General features: G+C 41.8%; 1 protein-coding gene across 1 annotated transcript; it reads right to left on the reverse strand.

Moving 5' to 3' along the window:
* Window positions 1-1540: 1540 nt before the first annotated feature.
* On the reverse strand, window positions 1541-26419 carry emp3.S (epithelial membrane protein 3 S homeolog). Its single transcript, NM_001095047.2, is given in 5 exon segments — window positions 1541-2412; window positions 3227-3367; window positions 3992-4094; window positions 4673-4758; window positions 26301-26419. Coding segments are annotated over 4 exon segments (492 nt in total). The 5' UTR covers window positions 4751-4758; window positions 26301-26419; the 3' UTR covers window positions 1541-2242.
* Window positions 26420-27566: the final 1147 nt, after the last annotated feature.

Below are 27566 nucleotides of genomic sequence, written 5' to 3' on the forward strand. Positions count from 1 at the left end.
GGGATTAAAATGTGAATGCGTGAATTTTGACACCAAAATAATTTCATAATTAACCCTAGACAATACCGCTAAACATCCTATTTGCAGCTATGGAGTACCGCTGTGCAAGAGAAGGTGCCTTTAAAGGGGTAGTTGACCTTTAATTAAACTTTTAGTATGAAATAGAATGGCCAATTCTAAGCAACTATTCAATTGGTCTTCACTATTTATTTTTTTTATAGTCTTTTAATTTTTTGCCTTTTTCTTCTGACTCTTTCCTGCTTTCAAATGGATGTTGCTGACCCCATCTAAACACAAATGGTTGTAAAGCAACAAATGTATTGTTACTTGTTATTACTCATTTTTCTAATCAGGCCTTTCCTATTCATATTCCAATCTCTGATTCAAATCAAGGCATGGTTGCTAGGGTAATTTGGACCCTAGGAACCGGCTTGCTGAAATTGAAAACTGGGGAGCTGCTGAATAAAAAGCTAAATAACTACTAAATTTACTTAATTGAAATACTTAAATAATAAAAAATGAAAACCAATTGCAAATTGTCTTAGAATTTGACTCTCTACATCATACTGGCATTCAACTCAAAGGTGGACAAGCCCTTTAAGTGGCCATGCACAGGCCGACATATGCCGCTGATCCAACCACTTCAGACGGTGTCTACAGTTTATTGACCCGAGTATGGGGCCTTGCTGACCGAAGTTTATAGCCTGGAGAATTCATTACACTGCTCTATAATTACATCAAAATAAATTTTCTAAAATAGATTACTATTTCAAAATAGCTCCAGGGCTATAAATAAAGGGCTGTGTGTGTAGTTTCCTATGTTAGCTGCTGGAAGGCTTGTCAAAAAGACCTTTTCTGCTGCGGGTTTATAGGAATGAGGTTGGAACCCCTGTTGTGTTATTAGGCAATAGACTTCAACCAAAAAAAATGTATGAAACCATAAAAGCTGTTTTAAGTGTTTCTGTCTCTTACTCCTTATTCAGTAGACTTTTTAGGTACAAATGAAATGATTCCGCAGTGCTGATACCGATATTCCGATATGATTGATACCTGTTTCTTTAAAGGAGAAGGAAAGCTATGGAGGTATTTTATTGCCAATAGATTAGCTGCAATAGTGCAAGCTAGAATGCTATATTTATTCTGTAGAATGCTTTACCATACCAGTAAAAAGCTCTAGAAGCTCTCTCCCTGCTCACTTATAGCTGTGGGCTCAGATTACAGCAGAGAAGGGAGAGAGGAGCAAACTGAGCATGCTCAAGCCCCAGCCCTGGATACAGCTACAGAAGCCCATGAGTACACAATAGAAGGAAAGAAATGTGGTGTTTCTTTTGACAGAGGACTCAGAGCAGCATTACTTTGAGGGTTTACTGGTGTATTTATATAGACCTTTCTGATAAAGCTTACTTAGTTTTAGCCTTTCCTTCTCCTTTAAATTGAAATTTTTTGCCAGAGGACCCTCTTATAAGGGTGGAGCATGGATGAAATAAAATGGCAAGGTGTCTACAGCTGAACGTCTTGCCGTCAACATGAGCATTTTATATCAATTCTCACTGGTCCTTTATTGGAATCGGCAAAACCTTTTTGCAATATACTCTTTTCAGATGCGGCTATTTTGCGGAAGTAATTGGTGACATATACAATATTATGCTGGTGGGAAACATTGTCCTGTTGTGGGTGCTGATAACTAGCATTGGTCCAACCTAATCCAAAAAGCGATGTAGGAATAGAATGGAGAATATCAGCGGTAGTGGATGAAGACAAATAGTTCCATCAGGAAGAAATGAATGTGCCTCTGCTGGAAAATCCATTGCTGCCATTGTCCTCAATACAGAAAAACAAATATTTTGCAAAAGTGACAGTATGAAAAGCTCGGCTCTAGAAAGGAAACTATCAAGGGGAATCCCAGTGACTCATTCTGGTTTTCAATGTAAAAGTGATGTGATTTAGCGGCTCATCTGCATTATATAAATTGCATGGGACAGTCTCTATGCAAACAGACTGTTATATTGCATGACACATTTTAAAGTAATTTCCAAGTTAATCTTTCTGTGTCATATTCACTGAGTTGGGCTAAGCTGCTGCTCCTCAGCCAAGAAGATCTTAGTGATGGCTGCTCCGTAAACTTATGATGAAGATGAAAGATTCCCAGGGTTGGCACCGAGGTTCTCAAAATCTTTTTTTTTGGTATCCACTTGCCTGTATTATGTTCCCTGATGTTTGGAAAATAAAATACCAGACTGTCTTATTCCCGTTTCCGGAGGTGGATGTATATGATTCCGCTCAACATGCTCAGGGGGAAGGCCACCCAAGCTAATATAAAACAGTGGCCAAAGTATCCTGATTTTGCCCGGTCTGGGTGGAATTCTGTTACATGGGTTGCGTAGATGACGGCTCCAGAGAATACAGCAAGACCTGCACAGAGAAAGAAAGACATTGAGTCACATATTTAGCTTCACTATGGAAATGGTTGTTTTTGATTATAGTTTACGTGCAAAGATTATACTGTATTTATAATAATCTAGTGGAAGGCAGACAAAAAAAACAATATTGGTCACTCCCTAACTTGAGAATCGAAATGATGACTTCACCTACATGCCTGCCCATACCCGCCTCTCATTGATATTGCCAAATGCAGGCAGCACTGTATTTCACCAGGGGATACACAACATGGAGTGCAGAGCAATTTATTCTCTAACCTTTATTGACCTAGTGCTGAAGTCTCCTCTGGTGACAATGGATGGTTCTGTGTCATGTGCATTGTTCTGGGGTTAGATTAATAGCTATTTTTAGCAGTTATTGCAAATTATTCTATTATGGGGAAAAAAAGGGAAGGGAGGAGAGCGTGACGGAGGGAAGGGAGGGGTGAGCAATGGAGGGGAGGGAGGGGTGAGCAATGGAGAAGAGTGGGGGAGCGACAGAGTGGAAGGGAGGGAGGAGAGCATGATGGAGGGGAGGGCAGGTGGGCTGAGCGATGGAGGGAAGGAGGGGAAGAGTGATGGAGGGGAGGGTGACAGGAGGAAGGGGAGAACTACAGAAGGGTTGGTGACAGAGGGAAGGAAAAGGAATAAGGCTGAGGGGTGTGAAGATGGACTAGGGGAGGCAGAAGACAAATTCAGAGGTACCTGCCCAGTGCCGCTATCATTGCACCCTAGGCAGCTGCCTCTTCTGGCTCTTCTACCTACCCCTAGTTCCCGGCCCTGAATTTAAAAATGCAGATGCAACTTACTGGCAAGAATCTGGAAAACACCAGTGGCATAAAATAGTCCTCCTCGTTCCATAGTGTAGAGCTGACACATGAAGAGCATAAAGGAAAAGCTGGAGAACAAGACTGCAAGTACCATGAGCGCCTGGACAGCATGGAACCATTCTGAGGAAAGAAAGTGGAATATCAGGCAATGTTCTTGCAGACAATAGTTCATTGGTTGCAGATGAAGAGCTTGAGGGACATGTCTGCCACGTCAAGGAGAACTGGGTTTAAATGATGTGGCTCAGAATCAGACAGTCTGCTGAAATACTGCATTAATGTGGGACTGTATTAAAAGCTGATTTGTAGTCTGTGAATATTAATACAAATGTTTTCATATATGTCAACTAGTGATGCACAGGTCAGCCCAAAACCCATGCGTCGGGCGGCTTTGAGATTGCCAAACACTTTAGCAGCATTCCCCACCCATGACATCAACATACTGCTGTTTCTCCTCCAACCATCTGTTAGATGCTTATTGATATACCCGCACCTGCTCTATTCCCTCAGGGGTTGGTAGGTTTGGTGCAGGTATATAAATAATCACAGCTCACTGGGTTGGGTCGGTTTTTAACCCACACATCACTAATGCCAATCCTAATTATAGTTACTATTATTTTTTCAGTGAGTTACCAACTATGTCTAAATTAGAGGTGTAGAACTGCTGACTCTCCCTATTGGATGGATAGGAGGAACAAATAGCTTTGATACACCTGGTTGTATCTTTTATAAATGGCGGTTCCTTACCATTAGTAGACACAGAAGAACACAACCAGACTCCAGTGTTGTTGTCAAGAAGACAGTCGTACCAGAGGTTCACGGTCTCCTCTTCAGAGAATATCCACCATGACTAGACAAAGAGGAGAGGGTTATTTCAGGACTTAATTTTTTTTATTCTTACGTCACTGAGGCTAATAAAAGGAGAAACTAGTCGAGATAAGATAATCCTACAACCTGAAACCATTAAAGAAGTGGATATACAGTATGTGTTTTACAAAAGCTAAAGGGATACATGGCCAATTTAAACCACACCACCAGGCACATATTTGGCACAGAGTGTTGTATAATGCACTTGTATAGTGCACTTCTTGCCCCATGGTTGAGTCAATATCATGCTCATAACCCTGTCCACCAGGCTAAATTCCCTTCTTGTAGACTGTAGATACAAAAACCTACATGTTTTCTGCACATCTTTTAAAAACGACAACACTGACCAACATGCTGGGTCGGTCATTGCTGCACATTGGATCAACTTTGAATCCAATGTGTTTTATTTTTGTGTGTGCACAGAAAACCTTTCCACAACTGTCATAGCTTAGAAGTACACATTCCTGGCATCACAAGTGTAATTGTGTACATGCAGTATAAATAAGAAGATGCCCCCCACATCATATAATTATCCCTAGTCTTTGTTAAATTTTTACTTACATTGTCAAGTGTGGCAACAAAGAGGATCACCAGTATAATAAGGTGAAAGGCTGTGACACCAAAGAGTAGAAAGCTCATCTTCAGGCCTAGAAGAAGGAAAGTATATATAGGATTACTACATACAGTTAGTAATAGTTTTTACAATGACGGGGAAATTCCAGTTCAACCTCCTCCGTTCCTGTATCCTTTTCTGTAAACCTTTTTTAATATATTATTTACCATATCTAATTAAAGGCTCAAAGTTTGCCCAGCAGTAGTAACCCATACCAACCAATGTTTGAACATTAAAAGGCATGTAAAGTCTAAAATAGAATAAGACTAGAAGTGCTGTATTTTGTATACTAAATATAAACATGAACTTACTGAACCACAAGCCTAAAGCTGGCCATAGAAGCAAAGATCTGATCGTACGAATCGAGGATTCGTACGATTTTCGGAACGTGTGTGGAGAGTCCAGACATTTTTCGTCCGGCGGAGATCGGTCGTTTGGTCGATAGGACAGGTTAGAAAATTTCTGTCGGCTGCCGATAATATCTCTGCGTGTATTGGCGATCGTACGATTTTCAGTGGGAGACTGTCACTAGCTTTGGTTGGACATAGATATCGTACGATTGCTGTCAGGGGCAGAACATTGCTGATCTGTTCTTTAACTAATCTGACTGGTAAGACTTTGATCTGAATGGTTAGTGGCGGGTCGGGAGATGGGAAAGTCTTTGCATCTATGGCCAGCTTAATCGAACAAATAATTTATGCTTTCAAAGTTGGCTACAGGGAGTCACCAACTTGTAGCTTTGTTATACATCTTTGCAAGACCAAGACTGTGCACATGCTCAGTGGGGTCTGGGCTGCTTAGGGATTGTCATAAACAAAGCTGCTTGAGTTCTGCATGGCTGGGAAGTAAAGCGGGGGCTCCCCCTGCTGTTCATAAGTATGATTGTTTCCCTGCAGAGCAGTTAGGGACCCTCTGACAATTCCTATCCACAGCAGTAAATGAAGGGAGAATTTCACTGCATACAGTTGGGTTTCTTATAAAAACGGTAGACATTTTTTAATTAAAGTATATTGGAGATCGGTTTCTTTTTCATTAAAGAAAGTAAAAATGGGATTTTATTTTTTTGCCTTTACATGCCCTTTAAAAGCTTCCTGCTGATTGGCTGCCAGGGCCAAAAGCAGGAGTAGGCAGACCCCTAGTCTACCCCTAGTCAGTGTTCACACCCCTCAGTCTTACTCCCCTTTCTTCCCTCTGTCACCCAACACTCCGTCATTGTCAGGGAGCCGGGAGCTCCCTCCAGGGAGGTTGTCAGGATCAAGGAGGAAGCCCTCTTGAGGGAACAAGGTCGCGGTGTCCAAAGGGTTAAACGAAGAATAGTCAGGATCAGGCAAGAGTTCACAGGCAGGCAGAATACAAACAAAGTCCAAAGTCCAGGCAAAGGGTCAGGAAACAGATCAGGAACAAGATTTGGCAATAAGGCACACAGGAAACCCAGGATACACTTTAGGGAAAGTATTCCTATTCTTGGGCGCCATTCTGGCGTCTAGTTGGCGCTTTTATTTTCAAATTTGGCGCCATTCTGACGTCATTGACGCTCTTGCGCCGACGTCGACGCGCTGACGTCATCGCGCCGGCGCCGCTACCCACGTGGTGGCCATGGGCGCCGCCATTTTGGGAGCGACGCCGGCAAGGAGGGACGCGCCGCCCGGAGCTCCGGGCGGCGATCGTGACAGTCATTCTGCCCTCTGTCACCATTCCCTACAATACTCTCCCCTCCATCACTTTCCCCTCCCCTCCGTCGCTCTGGTTTTTGCTTGCTGATCCTTGGCAAACTTAGTGGGCCTCATTTATAAACACTGGGCAAATTTGCACCTGAGCAGTAACCCATCGCCAATCCAAACCAATCAATGATTACATTTTTTCAGCCAACTGTAGGTTGAACGCTGAAAGCAATCATCTGATGTTGCCATGGGTTACTGATGCAAATATGCCCAGTGTTTATAAATAACCCCCAGTGTATTTTATTACATATGGGGTTATATATATTTTAATCTTTTGGGGTTAAGAGTGCATTGACACTTATCTGTAATTACAAAAACCTTGGGGTAATTTTGTCCTGTTCCTCTCATTCTAAAAAGTGCGGTTTACCCTTATTGCTCTATTATAATAAACATGGACATAGCAAAATGTGAATAGGATATGGGCATAGGAATGCAGGAGTTGGTTTGGGATCCTGACTTCCAGCACTTTATGCAGAATTCTTTTTTATCTGAATGTGAAGTGTTCCGCTGAACAAGATCGGAGGCCTTCAAGACATATGTGACTTCAGCACTCTGGACTAGTGTTGGCCAAATCGGCCTGACCAGTGGCTTTATTGGGTGATAGGCCTGGCTCTTGGGAGGTTTGGGTGATCATCGCTGCCTTGGACATCTGAATGTGTTTTGTTTGGAAGTGCTCCATAGATCCAAAAATTATAGATTTGGTGCATCCTTAGCTAAAGTATATATTTATGTGTATGCTAATAACATTATTTACACCTAACTGCATCTTTTTATAACCTACAAGAGTGCTCAGTTTTTTCCTGTAGACCCCCCCCCCCATAGGATCTCTGTTGATCCCATACTTAGCGAGAGCCAGCAAATTACATTTATTCTGGCACTTGCGTTCGAATGTCTCAGTCTCTAAACCTGAGGCCATCGGATAACTGAATAGCAATAACAAGTAGTCATGAATATTCTAACGATCTGGCTATGATAATTGCTCTTCTTTAATTAAACCAGAGAGGGACGTTGAGCCGGTGATAATATCCGATTGTCACATTTGGAGACAAGATGAGATTGATATTTTGTTCCCTCGAGCTAAAACAACATTTGTGGTTTTTTCTTCTCTTAGAAAGTAAATGGAATTAAAGTGAAATTGGGGGCCTTTACTATGTGACGTATAACTACTGGATGTTGCTTTCAGAATTCATGGTTTGACAAAGACAAAAGTAGGAGACGGACTATTGATCCTAAGAGTAAAACGTCAGAATTGAGTTCTTCTTTAATCAGGTGCCACTTCAACTACTGGGAATCAAAACCTCCCTCTAATACAGTGATCCCCAACTAATGGCTCATTAGCAACATGTTGCTCCCCAACCTTGGATGTTGCTCTCAGTGGCCAGGTGCTTATTTGTGAATTCCTGCTTTGGAGGCAAGTTTTGGCTGCATAAAAACCAGAGCTTCTGCCTAAAAAAGAGCCTCCTGTAGGTTGCCAGTCCAAACAGGGGCTACCAAATAGCCAATCACAGTCCTTATTTATATGTATCTTTTTACATGTGGATCACTGGTAAAAAAAAATCGGCTTATTAAAGGCTTATCCCTGTTTAGTGCATAATTCCCAATGACTGAATGGAAGAAACTGTAGGTTTGTATTTCGCCTACAAGACTTTGTTTTTTTATTGTCGACTCCTTCCTCGAACAGTTGAAATATTTGCACTCTACGCAACCTTTGTTCTGGCTACGAAACACCATCTGCTTAGTGTAAAGAGGAGAGGGGGTCACAGATTCCCAAGATTGCCCCTTTAGTAATGTTCTGTTCTCTCTTCCATTCTGTTTTATCCAGACATGACAAAATATATCTGCTATCTGTTGGGTGTATGGATAATTGAATCATTTATGGGTAATAGGAATAGTCATTCCATTATGGGGATAGACTGTAAACAAGCATTGAGCCCCATATCTCACCAAGTTTGGCCATACACTGGCTCCTCTCTTTGTACTGCATTGGGTCTTTAATGGGAACCCCTGGGCTGTTCTGACACGAAGAGTAGGGCAGCTTCCCAAATATGCAGATAATTTGGTGGGATATTCGGTGCATTCTGATCCTTTCTACAAACTTGACAGATATGTTGACTATTTCTAGTTCCTTTTACAGGAAAAATAACTTTGGGTTGTTTTATTATCTCAGTGATATAGGGGTCTGATCACACAGCCTCCCTGTTCAAACACTTGTGGGCTTATATACTAAAAGTTCGCTCAAGAGCAGTAACCCATAGCAACCAATCAACAGCATTTACAGGTCACCTGTTTAAAAAGATAAAATCGTATTGGTTGCCGAATTTCCGAAGATCAGAAGTCCCTGAAGCCATGAAAAGACCCAAATTTGAAGTCCCAAAGCCGCGAAAAGACCCAAAGCCACAAAAGGAGCTTAAAGTAAGTTCCACTGAACACCAATGTGTGTTTTTTTTTTATTAAACCCTTGGCCACCAATTTTTTTTTTAAAAAAAACTTGTATTTGGGACCCTGGTCACCATTGATTTTTAAACTTATAATGGGGTCCTGACCACCAATGGCTTTTACAAATTGTGTGTGAGGGGGGGTTTACCATTTTTAGCGCTGATGTCTGTGTGGCCTTTTTACTGTGGGTTGGTCGGAATCTGGGGTGTGGTTTGGGTTGGAGTGGGTGGGGACCAAGAGAGCCAAGAAGATTTTGTTGTACGGGCCCCGTGATTTCTCCCGTTTTGCCGGAAAATTCACAAACTTTGCGCAAAATTCAGGTAAACGTCACAAAATTCAGGAAATTTGAATTTTGACGCCGTCTTAAAGTCAATGGGCGTCCGTATAGTGTTGACACGCAACGGTTTTCATGCGAGCGACTTTTCCGACATGCGACCAAATTTTTTTGACGCAGACGAATTTTCACAGGAGTTTTGCAAATTTATTCGACATCGGCGAAACGCAAAAATTTGCTGCAAATTTGCGCCTAGCGAATTTATTCGCCCATCACTAGCTGCCACTGCTACACTTCTTGTTTCTACTCTATCCCTTTTGTTTCATTGGTTGTGCTGTCATTTGTATAGAATCCTCTATAAAAAGCAGCCGCATAATGCTCATAAATAAACATCTTTGGGTTAAAAATGGGGAATTTTATTGCAGTTGAAGCGAAACTGCTTAGAAACACATTTTCCAGTGTAATATAAGTGATGGATGGATATTTACAGATCCATTTATACTGAGCTTTAATATGCTCAGCTCTAACAGGATAACAAGTGTCATTATCCTACAGACGGCATAAATAAGACTTGTACTGAGCTCTCTGCTAAACAGACTGTGAAAAGGAGGGAGTTTGGCTAATCTGGTGTTATTTTTTCATGGCTGTAATTTCTAAAAAAGGAAATAACTCTTCTACTTCTTCCTCTGCACAAAAGGAACTCGTGGGTTTGCATTCCGTGTGGCCGTCGCAGTGGGTTCTTGGATTCTTTTGAAGCAGTTCACTATGTTTGGCAATACATTGTCATTATTATAATAGCCTGGAGCAGGTGCTAGAAAATAGTAAAATGGGATTACGCAAAGTAATACTCAGAGTACAGAAAGAAACTGCCTCGGGTGGGCTTTATCCAAACATAATTGGTCTTAAGTGGAACATACAGTATATGCTATTTATAGGCTTTGGCTCCTTTAAACTGAGGCCATTTGTTATTCTGCCTAGAGAATCTTGTCTATATACAATGTTTGTCTTTATCTTTCTCAGATGAGAGTTGCAATAATGCCAAGGAATGTTGAAATATCATCTAAACACTCCAGTAAAATAGACACCCAGATCACTGGAATTGCTGAATGGTGAGTTTTTATCAGTAATGGGGTTCGAATGAAGCATTTTTGGGAGATGACAGCAGACATGCAAAGTTGTTTCCATTTCAGTGGGACAGTTCTTATTTGCAGACCCCAAAATACAGCGGAGGCTTAAGAGAACGTGGGTAAGGTTTCAGGTGGATCTGCAGTTGTTTCTATGCCTTCGGATGGGACCAAATACTCTAAATTGCCCTCCCTTCAAATTGAATGGTGCTGATCTAGTGACAGACGCATATAACTTGGCAATACGAATACTTAAAACATTAAGAGGTATTTGCATCTGTCACATATACCTGGGTATATATATATATATATATATATATATATTATATATATAAATGCTGTGGGCAGGTCACATTTTAGGGTATTGAGCCTCCCCTTTAGGGTCAGGACACACAGGCAGATTCAGGGAGATAAGTCGCCCGGCGACAAATCTCCTCTTCTTCTGGGCAACTAATCTCCCCGAAATGCCTTCCCCTGCCTTCTCGTTGGCTAAAATGTAAATTGCCGGTGGGATGGCACTCGGAGCGCTTCGTTTTCTGAAGTCGCCTGACGAGGAAAGTTAGGGGAAGGCATTTCGGGGAGATTAGTCACCCCAAAGAAGAGGAGATTTGTTGCGGGGTGACTAATCTCCCCGAATCTGCCTGTGTGCCCTGACCCTTAGAGAACTGGGGTCAGATGGGAACCTGGTGACCACAGGGCCTGTGGTTCCAATATAGTTATTGCTTGGTGACCATTCCCATTCTTTTAGAATGGGGATTAATTTCCAGAATTAGCACCCCTCCCACCAGACTACAAAACACCTGGGCAACAATGACTGCCTACGATTACCCTTAATACAGAGTGCAGAGAAAGTAAGGGTTTCCAGTGGGACACTTGCCAGACTGTATGTATCAGGGCCAGAACTAGGGGTAGGCAGAAGAGGCAACTGCCTAGGTTACAATGATAGGGGGCGCTGGGCAGCTACCTCTAAAATTGTCTTCTGCCTACCCCTAGTCCGCACCCCTCAGTCTTACTCCCCTCCCCCAGTGCTCTCACCTCCAGCAGAAAGAATCCCAAGGCACACAGGATAATTGCAAGCAAGCTGCCTTGCGTGTTTATTGCGAAGTGCAACGTTTCGGGGTCACGCCCCTTTCTCAAGCATGAGATGATGCTTGAGAAACGGGCGTGACCCCGAAACGTTGCACTTCGCAATAAACACGCAAGGCAGCTTGCTTGCAATTATCCTGTGTGCCTTGGGATTCTTTCTGCTGGACTGTTTGGGAGACGGCCGATCCTCTACCTTCGTGCACCAGGTGTCGTTACTCTAATTTACTAAGGGTGTGCGAGAGCCATAGTTGAACTACAGCTTTATGGAAGGATATGCTTGTACTTAATCTTCATTAGCTAAAGATTATTCATTGAAACCACTGGAAAATTAGTGGGCCACTCAGGGCCGAACCAAGCCAGCCGGGCACCCCAGGCAACCCAGTCTGCACCATCGCCCCCTCTGCAGCCCTCGCATACCCGAGCGCGCGCAGGAGTGCATGTACGTCAGCGTGAGCTTGTACGTCAGTGCACGTACTGACCGCTAGGATCGTTACCCTTACCTCTGGTTCGCGCGTGCTGGCGCACAAACATCCAAAATTTGCCAGACTTTGCAGGCCGGACAGAGGGTAGGCAGCAGTGCTAGGTACGTGCCTGGTGCCCCCTAAGTTTTGTGCCCTAGGCACGTGCTTACTCTGCCTACCCCTAGTTCCGGCCCTGGGGCTACTGCAAACAATATAATTGGAATGAACTAGTGATAAGCAAATAACAGAGCAGGCAACTCAGTTGCAAACTATACATTATCATTGTGCATAACTACAGATGCCTAGAAGATCACCATTTATGCAGCTGAACAAGTAACTGTTAATTTAGCAAGTATAATGTGCTAATTTGTCCAATAACTAACAGTATTGAATGTTAACAAGTAAGGAAGTATCAAATGGATATTTAAAATGGACCTGCCCTGGTTTTCCAACATTTACCGAACATTTTGTTCATTACCAGACAACAGCACTAGCAGTTATTTCGGCACAGGCTATAGGAAAACTAGGGAAAGTCTATGGAGCTTTTCCTTACCAACAATGATTATGAACTCATTATGAAGTCAGGAGATGATAAGGTAAGAGGTGTAGTGCGTCTGTATGTTCAATATATAAATCCATTATTGTACATCGTGTGCATGGCCACTACAATCAGGAAGAAGGGAAGCCACGGCACTGAGATTCAACTGGGTGTTACTGATGAGTAATGGTTGTAAACTGAATAAAGGAATGATCTGGAATTCATTGTAGCACCAAGTAGTTCTGGCCCCGCCCCCCCCCTCGGCAGGAGGTTTTCTTACAATCGCACAGTTGTTGTTGTTGTTGCTATATTCAGTTTTCCCCCCTTTAAATTAGAAGGAATGCCAGAGGGGTCACCAGTGTATCCTGGGAAGCACTCAGGAATCCTGCAAGAGGCTACAGGATTATTTCTAGTGACTTGTAAACCTACAAAAAAAAAAATCACTTGATACTTAAAAATGTAATCTTATTTTCTGATTCCTTGCAGCTTTTTACAAATATATCCTCGTGTTTCACATTTTATTGGAAACAGATGTGAGTCATTTGACTCCTAAACCTTACCCCCTCCAAAACCTTGTACTTCTTTCTACATTAAATGCTTAATAACATTCTCCATTGTCTTCTAGTGGCTCCTTCTTCTGACGGCTTGTGTCCTCTCTACACGGGTGCTTCAGTGTGCTTATACTTACAGTACATGCATGCTGAACACGTATATTGCTATTATATGGGCTCTTGTTACGCAAGTAATCATATTCAACCAGAATTGATCTATTCCTACATATTCTGAACGTGCGTCAGACATATAAATATGCAGTAGGTGTTGCAATGGTAAAGCTCAGATGTGAAGCCCCTGTGTACAAGCAAGTAGAATAGTACAGTATTAGTTAGCTTATGTCGGAGGTGTCATAATCTTTTAAAATGAGGCCCACCGTGGTCGCTCATTTCGCAAAGTCACCAAATTTTGGCATCAATGTATCTCCCGACTGTCCTGTTTTGAGCGGGACAGTCCCTCTTTTGACTGCTCTGCGTTTGTACTGGAAAGTCCTGATTTCTCTGCACTGAGCAGCCAAAAACGATACAATGTTTCTAACTTAATTGGCTCTAGGCAGAGAGTCCAGAATAGATACTTGTAACAGTTTTGTCCCTTGAGAGACGTTAGACTCACAGCTGAAAGGGCAATTCACCTTCATTACAACTGTAATTAAAGGGCATGTAAAGGCAAAAAAATAAAATCCCATTTTTACTTTCAATAATGAAAAAGAAACCTATCTCCAATATAATTTAATCAAAAAATGTGTATAGTTTTTATAAGAAACCTGACTGTATGCAGTGAAATTCTCCCTTCATTTACTGCCGTGGATAGGAATTGTCAGACGGTCCCTAACTGCTCTGCAGGGAAACAATCATACTTATGAACAGCAGGGGGAGCCCCCGCCTTACTTCCCAGCCATGCAGAACTCAAGCAGCTTTGTTTATGACGATCCCTAAGCAGCCAAGACCCCACTGAGCATGTGCACAGTCTTAGTCTTGCAAAGATGTATAACACAGTTACAAGATGGTGACCCCCCTGTAGCCAACTTTGAAAGCATAAATTATTTGTATATTAGGCTTGTGGTGCAGTAAGTTCATATTTATATTTAGTATACAAAATACAGCATTTCTAGCCTTATTCTATTTTAGACTTTACATGCCCTTTAAACATAACGACTACAGAAATGAGTTCAAACTTTCATAACCTGGCAAATTTTGTAAAATGGGCATGGTAATTAGGGGGTGTGGCTGCAAAAGGGGGTGTGGTCAAATTATTTTGCCGTGCTCCGTTTCCAGATTGTTGGGAGGTATGTCTTTGCCTGGTCACCTTGCACAGGCAGATCCAATTGTTTGGCTCTCAGTTGGACGATAATAGATAATAGGCCCCTATGCATGATGTCAGGAGAGAACCTCATCAATCAGTCAATCTGGCCTTCATCCCAACAGGATTTTTAAAACTGTCTGGCTCTTGGAGAGTGAGAGTGTCTATATATATATATATATATATATATATATATATATATATATATATATATATATATATATATATATATATATATACAGATAAGCTGGCTATTAGGTGTTATGGGGCTAAATCAACAGCTTAAATCTCCCGGTGTATTACTGATGTGCGGGTAGCCAAAAGTTAACCTACACCCCACCCTAAGCTGTACCATCCGTACCCAACCCTAACCCAGCGTGTCTCAGTATTTATGTTTATAGTTTGGAGAGCTCAACCATCTTGTAATACACCTGTGTATGTCTCAGGTGCTGGAAGACCCTCACCTGCTTCAGGTAGGGTTGCCACCTTTTCTAGAAAAAAATACCGGCCTTCCTATATATTTATCTTTTTTCCCTATTAATAACATTGGGATCAAAATTATTTTTACCGGCCAGTCTGGGGAAAATACCAGGCAAGTGGCAACCCTAGCTTTGGGTCAACTTGTACATACAGGAGGAGAAATCCAGTAGAACACTGTAGTTGGTGAACAAAATCTTTTGTTATTTATTTAGCCCATATTCATACATTTCCGGCCCTTCTGGGCACTTTATCTCTCGATATCAGGCTTGATAAAGGGCCCAGGAGGGCCAGAAACGTTGTCCTTTTTTGTATATGGGCTAAGTAAATCACAAAAGATTTAGTTTGTTTATAGACCTGCACCAACTCGCCCTGGTCTGAGGTAGATGTAAGTCTATAGAAAGCACCAACTGGAGGCAGAAGCCAACACAATCTTGTGCGGAAGTCGGCCCAAACCAGGGATGCACCGAATCCACTATTTAGGATTCGGCCGAACCACATAATCCATTGCGAAAGATTCGGCAGAATACCGAACTGAAACCTAATTTGCATATGCAAATTAGTATTCACATTCGGTTCGACCGGGCAGAAGGATTCGGCCCGAATCCGAATCCTGCAGAAAAAGGCAGAATCCTGGCCAAATCCCAAACCAAATCCTGGATTCGGTGCATCCTTATCCCAAACCCTTCTGACCTACAGGTAAACAGGTCCCATGGGTTTCAGGACTGCCCGCAGTACAGTGTATGGTCACCTTTACTTGGTTAGACCATTTTTAAAGCATCAAAACCAACCAAGCTGATACAAAATGGCCTGCAAATTAAGGGGGTTATTTATCAAGCTCCGAATATCCGAACCTCGAATAATTCCTAGTTTTTGGAGGAAACAAAACTACGAATTTTTCTAGATTTATTAAAGTCCGATGGTCTAAAAACTCAGAATCCAAAACCCTGCATCTAAAAGCTCTCGAGGTCCCGTATAAGTCAATGGGGAAGGTTCCAACACTTAAGCAATCACAGATCCAGATCAACCCAATCATAATATTAACATAATTTCATATTCATTCACCATTAGCTGGATAAATGCTACTTGGATATCCATGTGGATGACTTTATGAGACAGTATCAAAACCAACCAGAGCTGATACAAAATGGCCTGCAAATTGTTATTTATCAAGCTCCGAATTTCCGAACCTCGAATAATTCATAGTTTTCGGAAGAAACAAATCTACAAATTGTTCGAAAGTCCGATGGTCTAAAAACTCTGAATCCAAAACTCCGGCATCTAAAAGTTCCTGTATAAGTCAATGGGGAAGGTCCCAGTGTCTGCGTTGATGTCCGTACCGATATCCGATGAGTTTGTGGTTTCTGCGCAAAAAACTCGGAAAACTATGAAATAATAGTCGTTTTTGCGCAAAACTCAGAACAATTTCGTGTTTTAAATAAGTGTTTAAATAAGGTCCATTCGGGCAATTGGAGTTGCTCAGATTTCTAATTTAGAAATACTGAGATAAATTCAGACCTTGGGGTTGAATCTATATAAATAATCTATATAAATAATGGATAATAACAGATGAGAAGCGAATGTGTCTATGTGTCTAGGTATAGTGTAGATGTCAACATAATCAAAAAATTCCAAGGCTTTTTCTTTGTAACCTCCATTAGATTATTATATAAGAGCTCAAATATTAACAGTTAGTTATGAAGACTTTGATAGGAATTGTATCTCCCCTTCCAGCAGAGCAACAGGCCTAACAAACACATCTATGTGATGAGACACTATCTTGTCTTAAATGGTCACGTTCCTTTTCTATTGGTCGCCTCTCTCTCTTCCTTGTCTGTATGGTGACCTTATATCCCATTGATATTTCCCATTGATCATGGGATTTGTATCCACGAGCCACTGATCAAACACTGTCTGCCTTGGCCTTTGTCTAGAGCTTCTCCCATAGAGACTTGGCCTCAGAGAGAAGACTTGATGATCTCTGGAGGGCAGATACATGGATTTGTTTGTGTACATTATTGCTACAAGGGAGGGAATTGGTAGAGTCGTTTGGCAGAGCAGAAGAGAAATCAATAGGAGACAAAAGTGTATTCATCAAAAAATCAGAAACGGTGAAACAACATCAACAACCGAATGGAAAAACAAAGCTAAATCCAAGCAAGAAAAATGCTTTTCTATTTTTTTTATTTTTTTTTTAGAATGCTCTCTAATTTCTAACCTGTGACTGCAGTGTTCCCCTTTGAATGGATCAGTAAATAACCTCTGGTAGGTCCCAGTGCACTCACTGAGTTAGACAAGTCTAAAACATGACATAGCGGTGGGACACACATAAGCAAAGCCTGCAATGGGTCTCTCTGCCAGGAATCCTAGGCATCATATATGGCCAATGACATGGTTCCATTCCATAGTGTTGCAGAACTTAAGGGCAGGGGCACACGGGCAGATTTGGGTAGTTTAAGTCAACTGGCGACTAATCGCCTCTTCTGCGGGGCGACAATCTCCCCGAACTGCCTTCCCCCTGCTTTCCGCCCGCTATAATGAGAAAACGTTTCGATTTCCGAAGTTTCCTCATGGGGAAACTTTGGACGAATTTGGAAATCAAAGTGCCGCAAGTGCATTGGCGCAGGCGATTTTTCATTTTAGCAGGCGGAAGGCAGTTCGGGGAGATTGACGCCCCGAAGAAGAGGCGATTAGTCACCGGGCGACTAAATCTACCCGAATCTGTCCCTGCCCTAAGTGATAAGCTTCAGGCTGCTCCAAACGCACATTCCTCTAATCTGATTAATGACATTGCTCCAATCCATAGTATCCTACAAATAATTGGCGTCTCATTGTAAATAATTGGGAAAGCACTTCTTCTATGGCTTTATAATTGTTTAGTGTCGCAGTGAATTCTAATATTCTCATATTTTAAGTGGAGTGATACCCACCCATTTTCAACCAATCTGCTCCTGCGTAGGCTGACTTGTTCCCTCCCAAATCTCCTGGGCACAGCATTTATAATAAAGACGTCCATACAACTATAAATTTCCCGCCGTATGCAAATTGACCTAAGCGCAAGATCACTAGCTAATTTTCGCTAGGCACAAACGAATGCTAGCGCATCTTTGCTAAGAAATACTCGCCCTGCCGATGTAACACTACTGAAAAGTCACCGGTGTTCGGTGCCCAAGACAAAACTCCGCATATTAGTGAATTGGCAGAGTCGTATCGCATTTGCGCCTGGCGAACTGGTCCGAGCTGTGTGAAGCTGACGCTGGTGAAAATTCACCCATAAGTGACTCTACCCCTAAAAGCCAGGGTCAGCCCAGGCCTGCTCAGTGTTTCTTTTAATACCCACTGAGTGTTAAAACACTAGGGAGGTTATTGATCAAAATCCGAAAAATTCTCACTATTTTCTGAAAACTATTCCGACCAGATGTGCACGGACTCCCCCCTTCCCCATTTATGAGTACATTTTTCGGAAAAACTTGATAAAATCATGAAAAAACCGAGTCTTACAAATTTTTCGGATTTGATGCTGAAAACTGTGCCTTTTTCGGATTTGATCCCCGAACCTCAATCCTTTCGGAATGAAACCCAGGGCAGATCAGGATATCAACGGAACATCTGCCACATGAACTCCTTTTCCCCTTTGAAATTCGGACCAGAAAAAAATCAGACTTTAATAAATATTCCCATTAATGTGCAGATTTCATGGAAAAAGAGCAATTTACCATTTTACATTCAAAAAGGTCAATACAGGTAAATTTTCACTATTCCCATCGCCTAATACACCAACGTATGTGAGAAGCTGGACCCATTATGTTACTACACAACAAGAGAAGCTCACATAAATAACATATCGTAGTAAGATAATGTCCCATTATTACTGATGGCGAATAAATTCGGCAGGCTCAAATTTGCGCCGAATTTCTGTGTTTCTCTGCCGGCCGTTAAATTCACAAAACTCCCGTGAAAATTTGCCGGCGTCAAAAAATTTTGGACGCCTGCCGGAAAAGTCGCTTGTGTCAAAACCATTGCGCGTCAACATTATTTTAATTTAAATTTTTTGCTGTTCCGCAAATTTTTTTTTGCCTTATGTCTATTAGAAAATCATTTAAACATTAAATAAAGCCAATAGGCTGGTTTTGCTTCCAATAAGGATTAATTATATCTTATTTGGGATCAAGTACAAGCTACTGTTTTATTATTACAGAGAAAAAGGAAATCATTTTTAAAAATTTGGATTATTTGGATAAAATGGAATCAATGGGAGACAGTCATTCTGTAATTCTGAGCTTTCTGGATATCGGGTTTCTGGATAAAGGATCATATATATATATGGAGTAAATAGAGAGAGAGAGAGAGAGAGAACATACAATGTTAAACATATTAAAACTGGAAAATCTATATTTCTTCTTAGTTTTTCTGCTATTTTTAACTGTTTTCTTATACAATGCAGCTTATCTCTTCCCATACAGGAAAAAGGAAAAGACTGTTACATTAAATACAAGCGGTAAAGGCGCTGAGATGCTGAATAACAGGTGCACTTTGCTCTTTGCTATTAGGGACTATAAATCTCACAAGTGGAGCCGTTCCCCCTGGGTCATACACTCCCTCAGTGATAAGACTTTTCATCAAGCCTGAAAGCTACAGCAGTAGATAAATATACTGTAATGGCCATGGCAATATCTAGGGCAGTTATCCCCAACCAGTAGCTCATGAGCAACATGTTGCTCTCCAACCCCTTGGATGTTGCTCCCAGTGGCCTCAAAGCAGGTGCTTGTTTTTTAATTCCAGTCTTGGAGACAAGTTTTGGTTGTATAAAAACCAGGTGTAGGTTGACAATCCACAAAGGGGCTACTAAATGGCCAATCACAGCCCTTATTTGGCACCCCAAGAACATTTTTCATGTTTGTGTTGCTCCCCAACTGCTTTTTTTTCTGAATGTTGCTCACGGGTTCAAAAGGTTGGGGATCCCTGATCTAGGGGCATATTTATCAAGGGTCCTCCAATTTCGAATTGAAAAAAACTTTGACATTTTAATTTTAAAGACCAACCAAAATGAAGTTGGAAGTTTTTTTTTGGGTCGAATAGGTCCTTTTTCGATAAAATAGGTCCATATTCGGCCAAATTCGAATCGTTCAAATCGAAGGAATAGCGCATTCGATTCAAAGTTTTTCCCAAACAAACTTTGATTTTTCCAAGTCCACCAATTGACTCCAAGTAGGTTCTAGGAGGTCCCCCATAGGCTAAAACAGCAATTCGGCAGGTTTTAGATGGCGAATGGTCGAAGTTGAACTTTTAAAGAGACAGCACAAGATAAATTCCGATATTCTCATTTTTGATTTTTTTTTTGCAAATTCGAATCAAATTTGGACTATTCCCTAGTCCACAAAGTACACAAAAAATTGCTTGAAATTTGAATTTTTTCATTTGAAAAATTACCTCGACCTGAGAAATCTGCAAGTGTAGCAGATATACATCAGAATTAAAGGTCTAATTGTGATTATAATATTAGCAGCTCGTACAATTCATTAAGCTCCATAATGTAGCTCGGCATTGATTGGGTGATAATAAGCAAATAGCAACGTGACAACTTAAATTCCTTTTAAACACCAGATCCATCAGCTGACTCTCCTCTCGCCATACATACTACTTGGTTCTTTAATCAGTCAGCTATCAAAATGCTTTATTGGAGTCTCTGGAGCCCTTTTCATAAAAAGGATCAGTGGTAATTGGACAGGGAGTTCAGATGGTAAATTACAGGCGGGCTAAGCTGGACTTTGTCAAAGAGCTGAAAAGGCTTCCTTTAAGTCTAGCTTTTTAAAAACCCTTTCTGTGTTGGTCTGTAGGGCTTCAACTAGTGATGGGCGAATTAAATCTCCAGACGCAAATTTGCAGCGAATGTCCACGTTTCGCCATGAAAATTCACCCGCGAAAATTCCCCAGCGTCAAAATTTTTTGGACGCACGTCTGAAAAGTCACTCGCTTCACCAGTTATTGTTAGCAGACTAGTGACTCCTTCTTAAAAGTAGACCAGTTCCTAGAACTCACTCTGTGGGTGCTTTTATATCTGTAAATGATCTTCTGAAGGAATAGGAGCTCCTCTGTATTTATACAAATGGCGGTGGTTATGAAAGCGAAAATGAAAAAAATATATATCCGCATGTGGTTTTACTGTAGTTAATGTTCTTGATTGAATTCTCCTTTGGGAGTGTTCTTGTTTCAAAGACTATATCTCCTTTCACAAGTTGGCTGTCTCCAGTTAATGTAAAAGAGCTGTTACAGTGTGTGAAGTTGGAATGGAGGGAGTTATAGGAGAAGACCATGAAGTCTATGCCACATTAGAATGTCTTGGTGGGTGGCCTGATTGTGCCTCTTGGTGTAGGGCTGGACACAATCTCCTTGTGTTGAAATGTAGCCCCAAATAACTGACAATGGTTGGGGCTTTTAAAGCCTTGGGGACAAATTTACTAAGCGGCGAAAATTCGCCAGCGACTGCTTCAAAGGCAGCTCAACACTTCGCCAGGCGAAAATTCGCTCAGACAACGCTAATTCACTAACATGCGAAGTTGCATCCAGGGCACCGAATGCTGGTGAAGTTGCATTAGAGTTAATTCGGCAAGCAGAGCGAAGTTACGCTAGCGTTGGCTATTTTGCATACGGCGGGAAGTTAAAGTTGAATGGACGTATATGTTGCAGCAAATACATTACACTACACAAGTCCAGGGAACCTTAATAAAATAAAGTTGTTATATTGCCCTACACATGAGCCCAGTGTATAGTTTATGTGCCATATGTTAGGAAATGTAGGGGGGAAGCCAGTTACCCCAAAAAAATATACGCTCTTTTGCAGCCTATCACCCTGAAAAAAAGAAAAGACTCCAGCGTTTTTGGGACTTTTTTTTCAACTAAATTCTGAGGAACTCCTATCTACTCTATTGCACTTCGTCTGGTCTGAGGTGGTGAAGGCAAGTCTGGTGCAAGTGGTAACATTCAGTAAAATCCGCGTCTTAGTGAATTTTCGTCCCTTTGCCAGAGCGCAACTTTACCTGGCGATTGAGTGCGAATGAGCGCCAGTGTCAGTCTCTTTCGCTAGCAAAGTTACGTCTGCGCCTGTTAAATTAGCGAAGTTCCAAAATGACGTCACACTGGTGAATTTTCGCCAGCGTTAGTCACTTCGCCCTTTAGTAAATTTGCCCCTTAGAGTCTACAACATCTTGAGAAGATAAAGTTACTGGAACAGTGAGAGGGAGACAACGGAGTAACTAGACGGTCCCTGGATCCATAGGTTTCACAGTATTTATTCTTAGTCTTCTTGGTTTATCCTCCTTAAAACAGTCTATCTCAGTAGTGACATATGAAGTTTACATCAAATGAACATGGAGCATTGTGGATAATAGATCCCATGCCTAAGATGAATATTGGACATTACAAATCACAGGCACTGGGAACTAGATGCTTTGGGGGGGCCGGGTGCCCATGATTGGTAAGGCAAGAATAACCCTTTCCCAGTCTAAGCACAGGAGAAATAAGAATATGGAAGGATAGACCTTGTGGTCTGTAAAGGCAAACATCGTGTTTATTGTTTAGGGTCCCTGGGACACCAGGGACCCACCCAAAAACCTTAGACTAGGGGCCCACCCAAAAACCTTAGACTAGGGGCCCACCAAAAAACCTTAGACCAAGGACCCACACTCAGTACTATTAATCTTCCTCTCCTCACTCAACCTCTATTCTCCTAGTCTCTTATCTTTACAAACTATAATCTATTATTCCATCTATTTGTTCCCATAGAGAACATAGAAATAGGGAATGGTCATGAAATAGGCCAAATATTTAGCAGCATGAGGGCCCACCGGGAGTTTTCCTGGTGAGTTGGTCCGACACTGTGTAGGGAGTGGGCCAATTGGTGGTGGTTCTGCTCTATTTATTTTACACAGGATTATTGATGGCATCATGTTGGACAATGTTGTTTGGATCATCTTCATGTTGCCCTTGGGAAGGCGCATAAAATGTATAACAAGCAGAAGGAACCCTGGGATGCTTTTCTGGCTACTATTAAACACACTCGGAAGATTTCTAACACATGTATCTTTTGTTTATTGTCACTGACCCTAGAAACAGTCAGCATTTCCATTTCAGGTTTGGGCAAAGCTGGAAGATCGTTTTCAAAGCTTCAATGCCTTTATCCACTTCTACCATTTCATTTCAAAATAAATCTTCAATTTTTTGCTCCACATTTGGTATGGGGTGAATTAGATTATCCACAATCAGCCAGAAGAGGCATTTCCTAATCCAGCAACATTTTTACCCACAATGCAGCATTCGTACCCAGCTTCCAGGCATTATTGCACTTCGCAAAAAAGTGCAACATGCGCCAGATTCATCAGACACAAATCTAGCACCCCTTTGGTAAATAGGGGCACAAGTCTCAGTAATGTTACTGTGCATCAATAGCGTCTGCACTAGTGCAAGTAGGATGTCTATAGGAGCAGCATATAAAAGTAACCAAAGTCTGGCCGTTAGCTTTCTGACCCAAATGTTAGTGTAGAAATTCCTGTGCACCTCATATTAGTTGTTTTTTATTTATTGTATAAAGAAATTTCACAGCTTTAGCAGTCTCACTGAGAGGCAGATCTACTAAAGGGCGAATTGTCGCCAGCGACCGCTTCTCAACCATCGCTACACTTTTCATTGTGGGCGCTGAACGCTGGCGACTTTTTGCTAGTGTTACTTCAGCAATGCAAACATTTGATAATGAAGATGCTCTAGCGTTCATTTCTGCCTAGCGAAACTTCGCTAGGGATTTTGTGCTCAAGTCAATTTGCATAGGGCGGGATATTTAAAGTTGTATGGACGTCTTTATTTTAAACGTTGGTGCATATACTTACAAGTTACACTTTTAAAAACACATGTCCAGGGAACCTTAATAAAGACAAAAGAGTTAATATAATGCCCTACACATGAGCCCACTGTAAAATCAATGTTCCATATGTTTGCAAATGTATGGAAAAAAACGGTTACCCAAAAATACTTCAAGTTAGGACTTTTGCAGGCAATCACGATGAAAAAAAAGAAAAGTCGCCAGCATTTTTTTGGACTTTGATGCATTTTTGGCTCACAGAATATAATGTAAGTGACAGAAGATTGAGGAAGATCTAACTACTTTATAGCACTTCGTCTGGTATGAGATGGCAAAGGCAAGTCTGGGGAAAGAGGTAACGTTCTTAGTGAATGTGTGGAGTAACAATCGTTCACCGGAGCGAAAAGTTGCCTGGCGATTGATTGGCGCCTGCTAGTGATTTGCCGATGTCCCTGCTGGTGGCAACGCTGACGAAAAGTCACTAGCATTAACCAGAGTGAAAAGTCGCCTGGCGATGAAGTGCCAATGATCGCTAGCGCCAATCTTATTCGCTAGCGAATTGGCGCCTACACCCATTAGTAAGTCGGCAATGTCCCTGCTAACGTTAGCCACTTCGCCCTTTAGTAAATCTGCCTTTAGACTCTTCCAAAACAACATGGGAATCCAGTTTTAGGTTCTAGCCCATATGTTCATAATCCCAGATTAATAGGATTGCTGTTATTTTGTTCATTTTTGGGGGCCGGGTCCCTTTGGACAGGCAGACAGTTTGGATTAAAATTGAATTGGGGCAGAACAGACTTCATAAAACCAAAACAACACATGCCAGCCCAGATCCAAAGTGACTGAGGGGAATCATGGATGTATCTCCACTGCTTTCAGAGGACCATTCTAAGCATTTCAATTCAGCGGGTAAGTTATTTTTGGGTGGCAATTACTGATAGCGGGAGACGGACCTGTTTCCCCCAGGAGACTGGGGCAGAGGGTATTAAACCAGGGAGACTCCCGACAAATATGGGCCAGCTGACACGTCTGTATAAATGGCTGATACTCATCCATCTCAGAAATGGGTAATGACCAATAAATGGGTTGATGCACATTAGACCTGGACGCAAAACAGTTTGCAGCCTTGAAAGCTTCTGTATCTGCCATATGTCCTCAAATCCAGTAACATCATCCTAAACACAAGGGTTGGGCAGATGAAAGTGAAGGGGGAAAGCTGTTCTGAGTGATGCCCAACCTGCGCCCACATTTCACACCTTATACACCCCCAATACCTGAGTCACTGCAGGACCCACCCATGAAGGCATCAGGCCTTTGTACAGGGCATATAAATGTTCCCAATAATAGTTCTATTGATGTCAATAAGTTACAATTCATTCCATTCAGGGGGTTATTTACTAATGTTCCATTTTTTCTGTACTTTTAAAGAGGAAAAACCCAATTTTTTAGTGGAAAAAAACCCTCACAATTTTCATGATTTATTAACCCTGAAGGTTAAAAGTCTGAATAAAAAAGTACTCCAACTCAGACCTGCCGACTTCATGTAGATGTCAATGGCAGATGTCCCGCAGATATCCTGATCTGCACTGGGTTTCCGAAAAAATTGCGGTATTCGGCAGCGAAAAGAAAAAGCTGCGGTATTCTGATTTTTTCCACTATTTAATCGAGTTTTTCCCGCACAAGAGATTTTCCGGAAAATTTATTAATAAATAGGGGGAAAAATTCTGTGCAGATTTGGTCGGATTCGCTTTTAATTAAAACTGAGAACTTTTCGGATTTTGATAAATAACGTACGTAGGGCACAGAGTCATACGCTTCTAATGATTAACTGGAAAATCTGATTGACGTTCATATGAATGGAGGGTGTTCACCATAATTTTGGGAAGGAACATGGTTAATTGGTTCCCATCTCTTGTCTGGCACAAATCCCTAGCACTTTCTTCTCTCTCTTCAGGGCTAAACCATGTGACTGTTTAATGCAACCGCATGGGAACATGGACTGAATTATATATATATATATATATATATATATATATATATATATATATATATATTTATATACTTCTGGATCTTAAAGAAGGAAAACTAATGCTCGAGTGCTTCATAGCTAATCTGTTAATCAAGAATTTACTAAACACTCTGCCATATACTCCCTATTGTATTTTACTACAGGCTTAATTAAGACCCTTCAGCTGTTTGAGTACAACTCCCGGCAGCCCACTGACAACTGCGGCAGTTGTAGTTCAACATAACCTCACAGGTCATACACATTATGGGGTTTTATAGAGTTTCTAAAAAAAAAAAAAAGGGATCTCCACCCATAAATAGTTGAATGCATAATGAAAGCAAATGTAATTCTAAGAATATGCCCAGTTTACTCGAATGAAACATTATGAGTGGTCTTAAAGTCATTTGTAAAAGTGGTTGCTATGTAAAACAGTCTCTCTCTCTCTCTCTCAAGCTCTGCACTGCTGATTCTGACTCCCGAAACAAGACAGCTAATGCCACAAGAGTCAGGATGGAGAAGAGAAAGGTATAAACAAGTTATTAAAACCATGAAAAGTGTAATGAATGTACAAAGTGGCTTAGACTTGGACATTTGGGTGGACATTGTTGTCTGATGGGATTATTAATAAATTATAAGATACATGTATAAGACAGACTGGAGTCAGGCAGCAGATGTCATGTTGCAAACTCTTTCAAAGACACAAATCTTTAGCTGAGATTAAATCTCATAAAGGCAGAGATCTGACTTACCTTTGATTGAAGTCCAGCATAAAGTAGCAGCCCCTGATGGCTAATATTAGAGCCCACCGGCCTCTCTGTTGTCCCCCTTTGCTCTGTGTAGTCTCTCTGTTCAGTATAAGTGATGCATTGAGTGGGAGTTCACATTGAGATGTTTGTACCATCGCACTCCTCCCCTCTCCCCAAATTGAAGGAGCACAAACACACCCGCCCAGCCCACACCCACAGAAAACACCAGTCCAAGAGAACTTTTGCAAACCATATAAATCATGTCCCCTCTCCCACCCCCCACCCAGGGCCCAACTTCCCCCTTTTAAACTCGGCAGCTGTCCAGCTCTGGTTTCTACATCTTGTCCATTCCCCCATTCCTGTCTCTGACAGATGTTTTTGCTTAAATAAGGAACGCATACAGTTAAGTCAATAGTATACAGGAGAGGCAAAGCCTACAGGCTGAACCAATGTGCGAAAGACTAGTGGGATTCTGACGCTTCTCCCCGAATAAATACATGTGTCATTGTAGAACAAAGTGACCTCACACATTCAAAGTATATTGCTTAAGGGCAGAGACAGGCGAGAAGATTCGAGAAGATTTAGTCACCCAGCGACAAATCGCCTCATCTTTGGGCAACTAATCTTCCCGAACTACCTCCCCGCCTGCTAGAATATAAATTGCCGGCAGGATGGCACTCGGAGAGCTTCGTTTTCTGAAGTCGTCCGAAGTTGCCTCACCAGGAAACGACTTTGGAAAACAAAGCTCTCCGAGTGCCATCTAGGGTTGCCACCTTTTAAAATTATCTTTACCGGCAGGTGGAAGGGGCGGGGATAAAAGGGTGGGGCCGTGACGCGCTGTTGGCTGGCCGGGTCGTGACGTCAAAGGGGCAGAGCCAAACTCGCAAATTTGGCAAGAAGCCCAGGAAAAAAGGTAAGTTTGGAGCAGGCTGGGGGCAGGCCACGGGCTTTATTTAGGTGTATTACGAATTTACCGGCAGCTACATTGCCGGTAAATTTTTAATACCGGCCGGGTGGCAACACTAGTGCCATCCCACAGGCGATTTAGATTCTAGCCGGCGGGGAGGCAGTTCGGGGAGATCAGTCGCCCGAAGAAAAGGAGATTTGTCGCCGGGCGACTAATCTCCCCGAATCTTCACGCCTGTCTCTGCCCTAAAGGGGAACTATCACGAAAATAAAAATGTAATATAAGCTTCAGCATACTGAAAAAAGATACTTTCTAAATACAATCCATTAAAAATGCAGTACTTTTTCTGAAATAATCAAGTT

This window comes from Xenopus laevis, chromosome 7S (assembly GCF_017654675.1).
Source record: "Xenopus laevis strain J_2021 chromosome 7S, Xenopus_laevis_v10.1, whole genome shotgun sequence".
Taxonomy (NCBI): Eukaryota; Metazoa; Chordata; class Amphibia; order Anura; family Pipidae; genus Xenopus; species Xenopus laevis.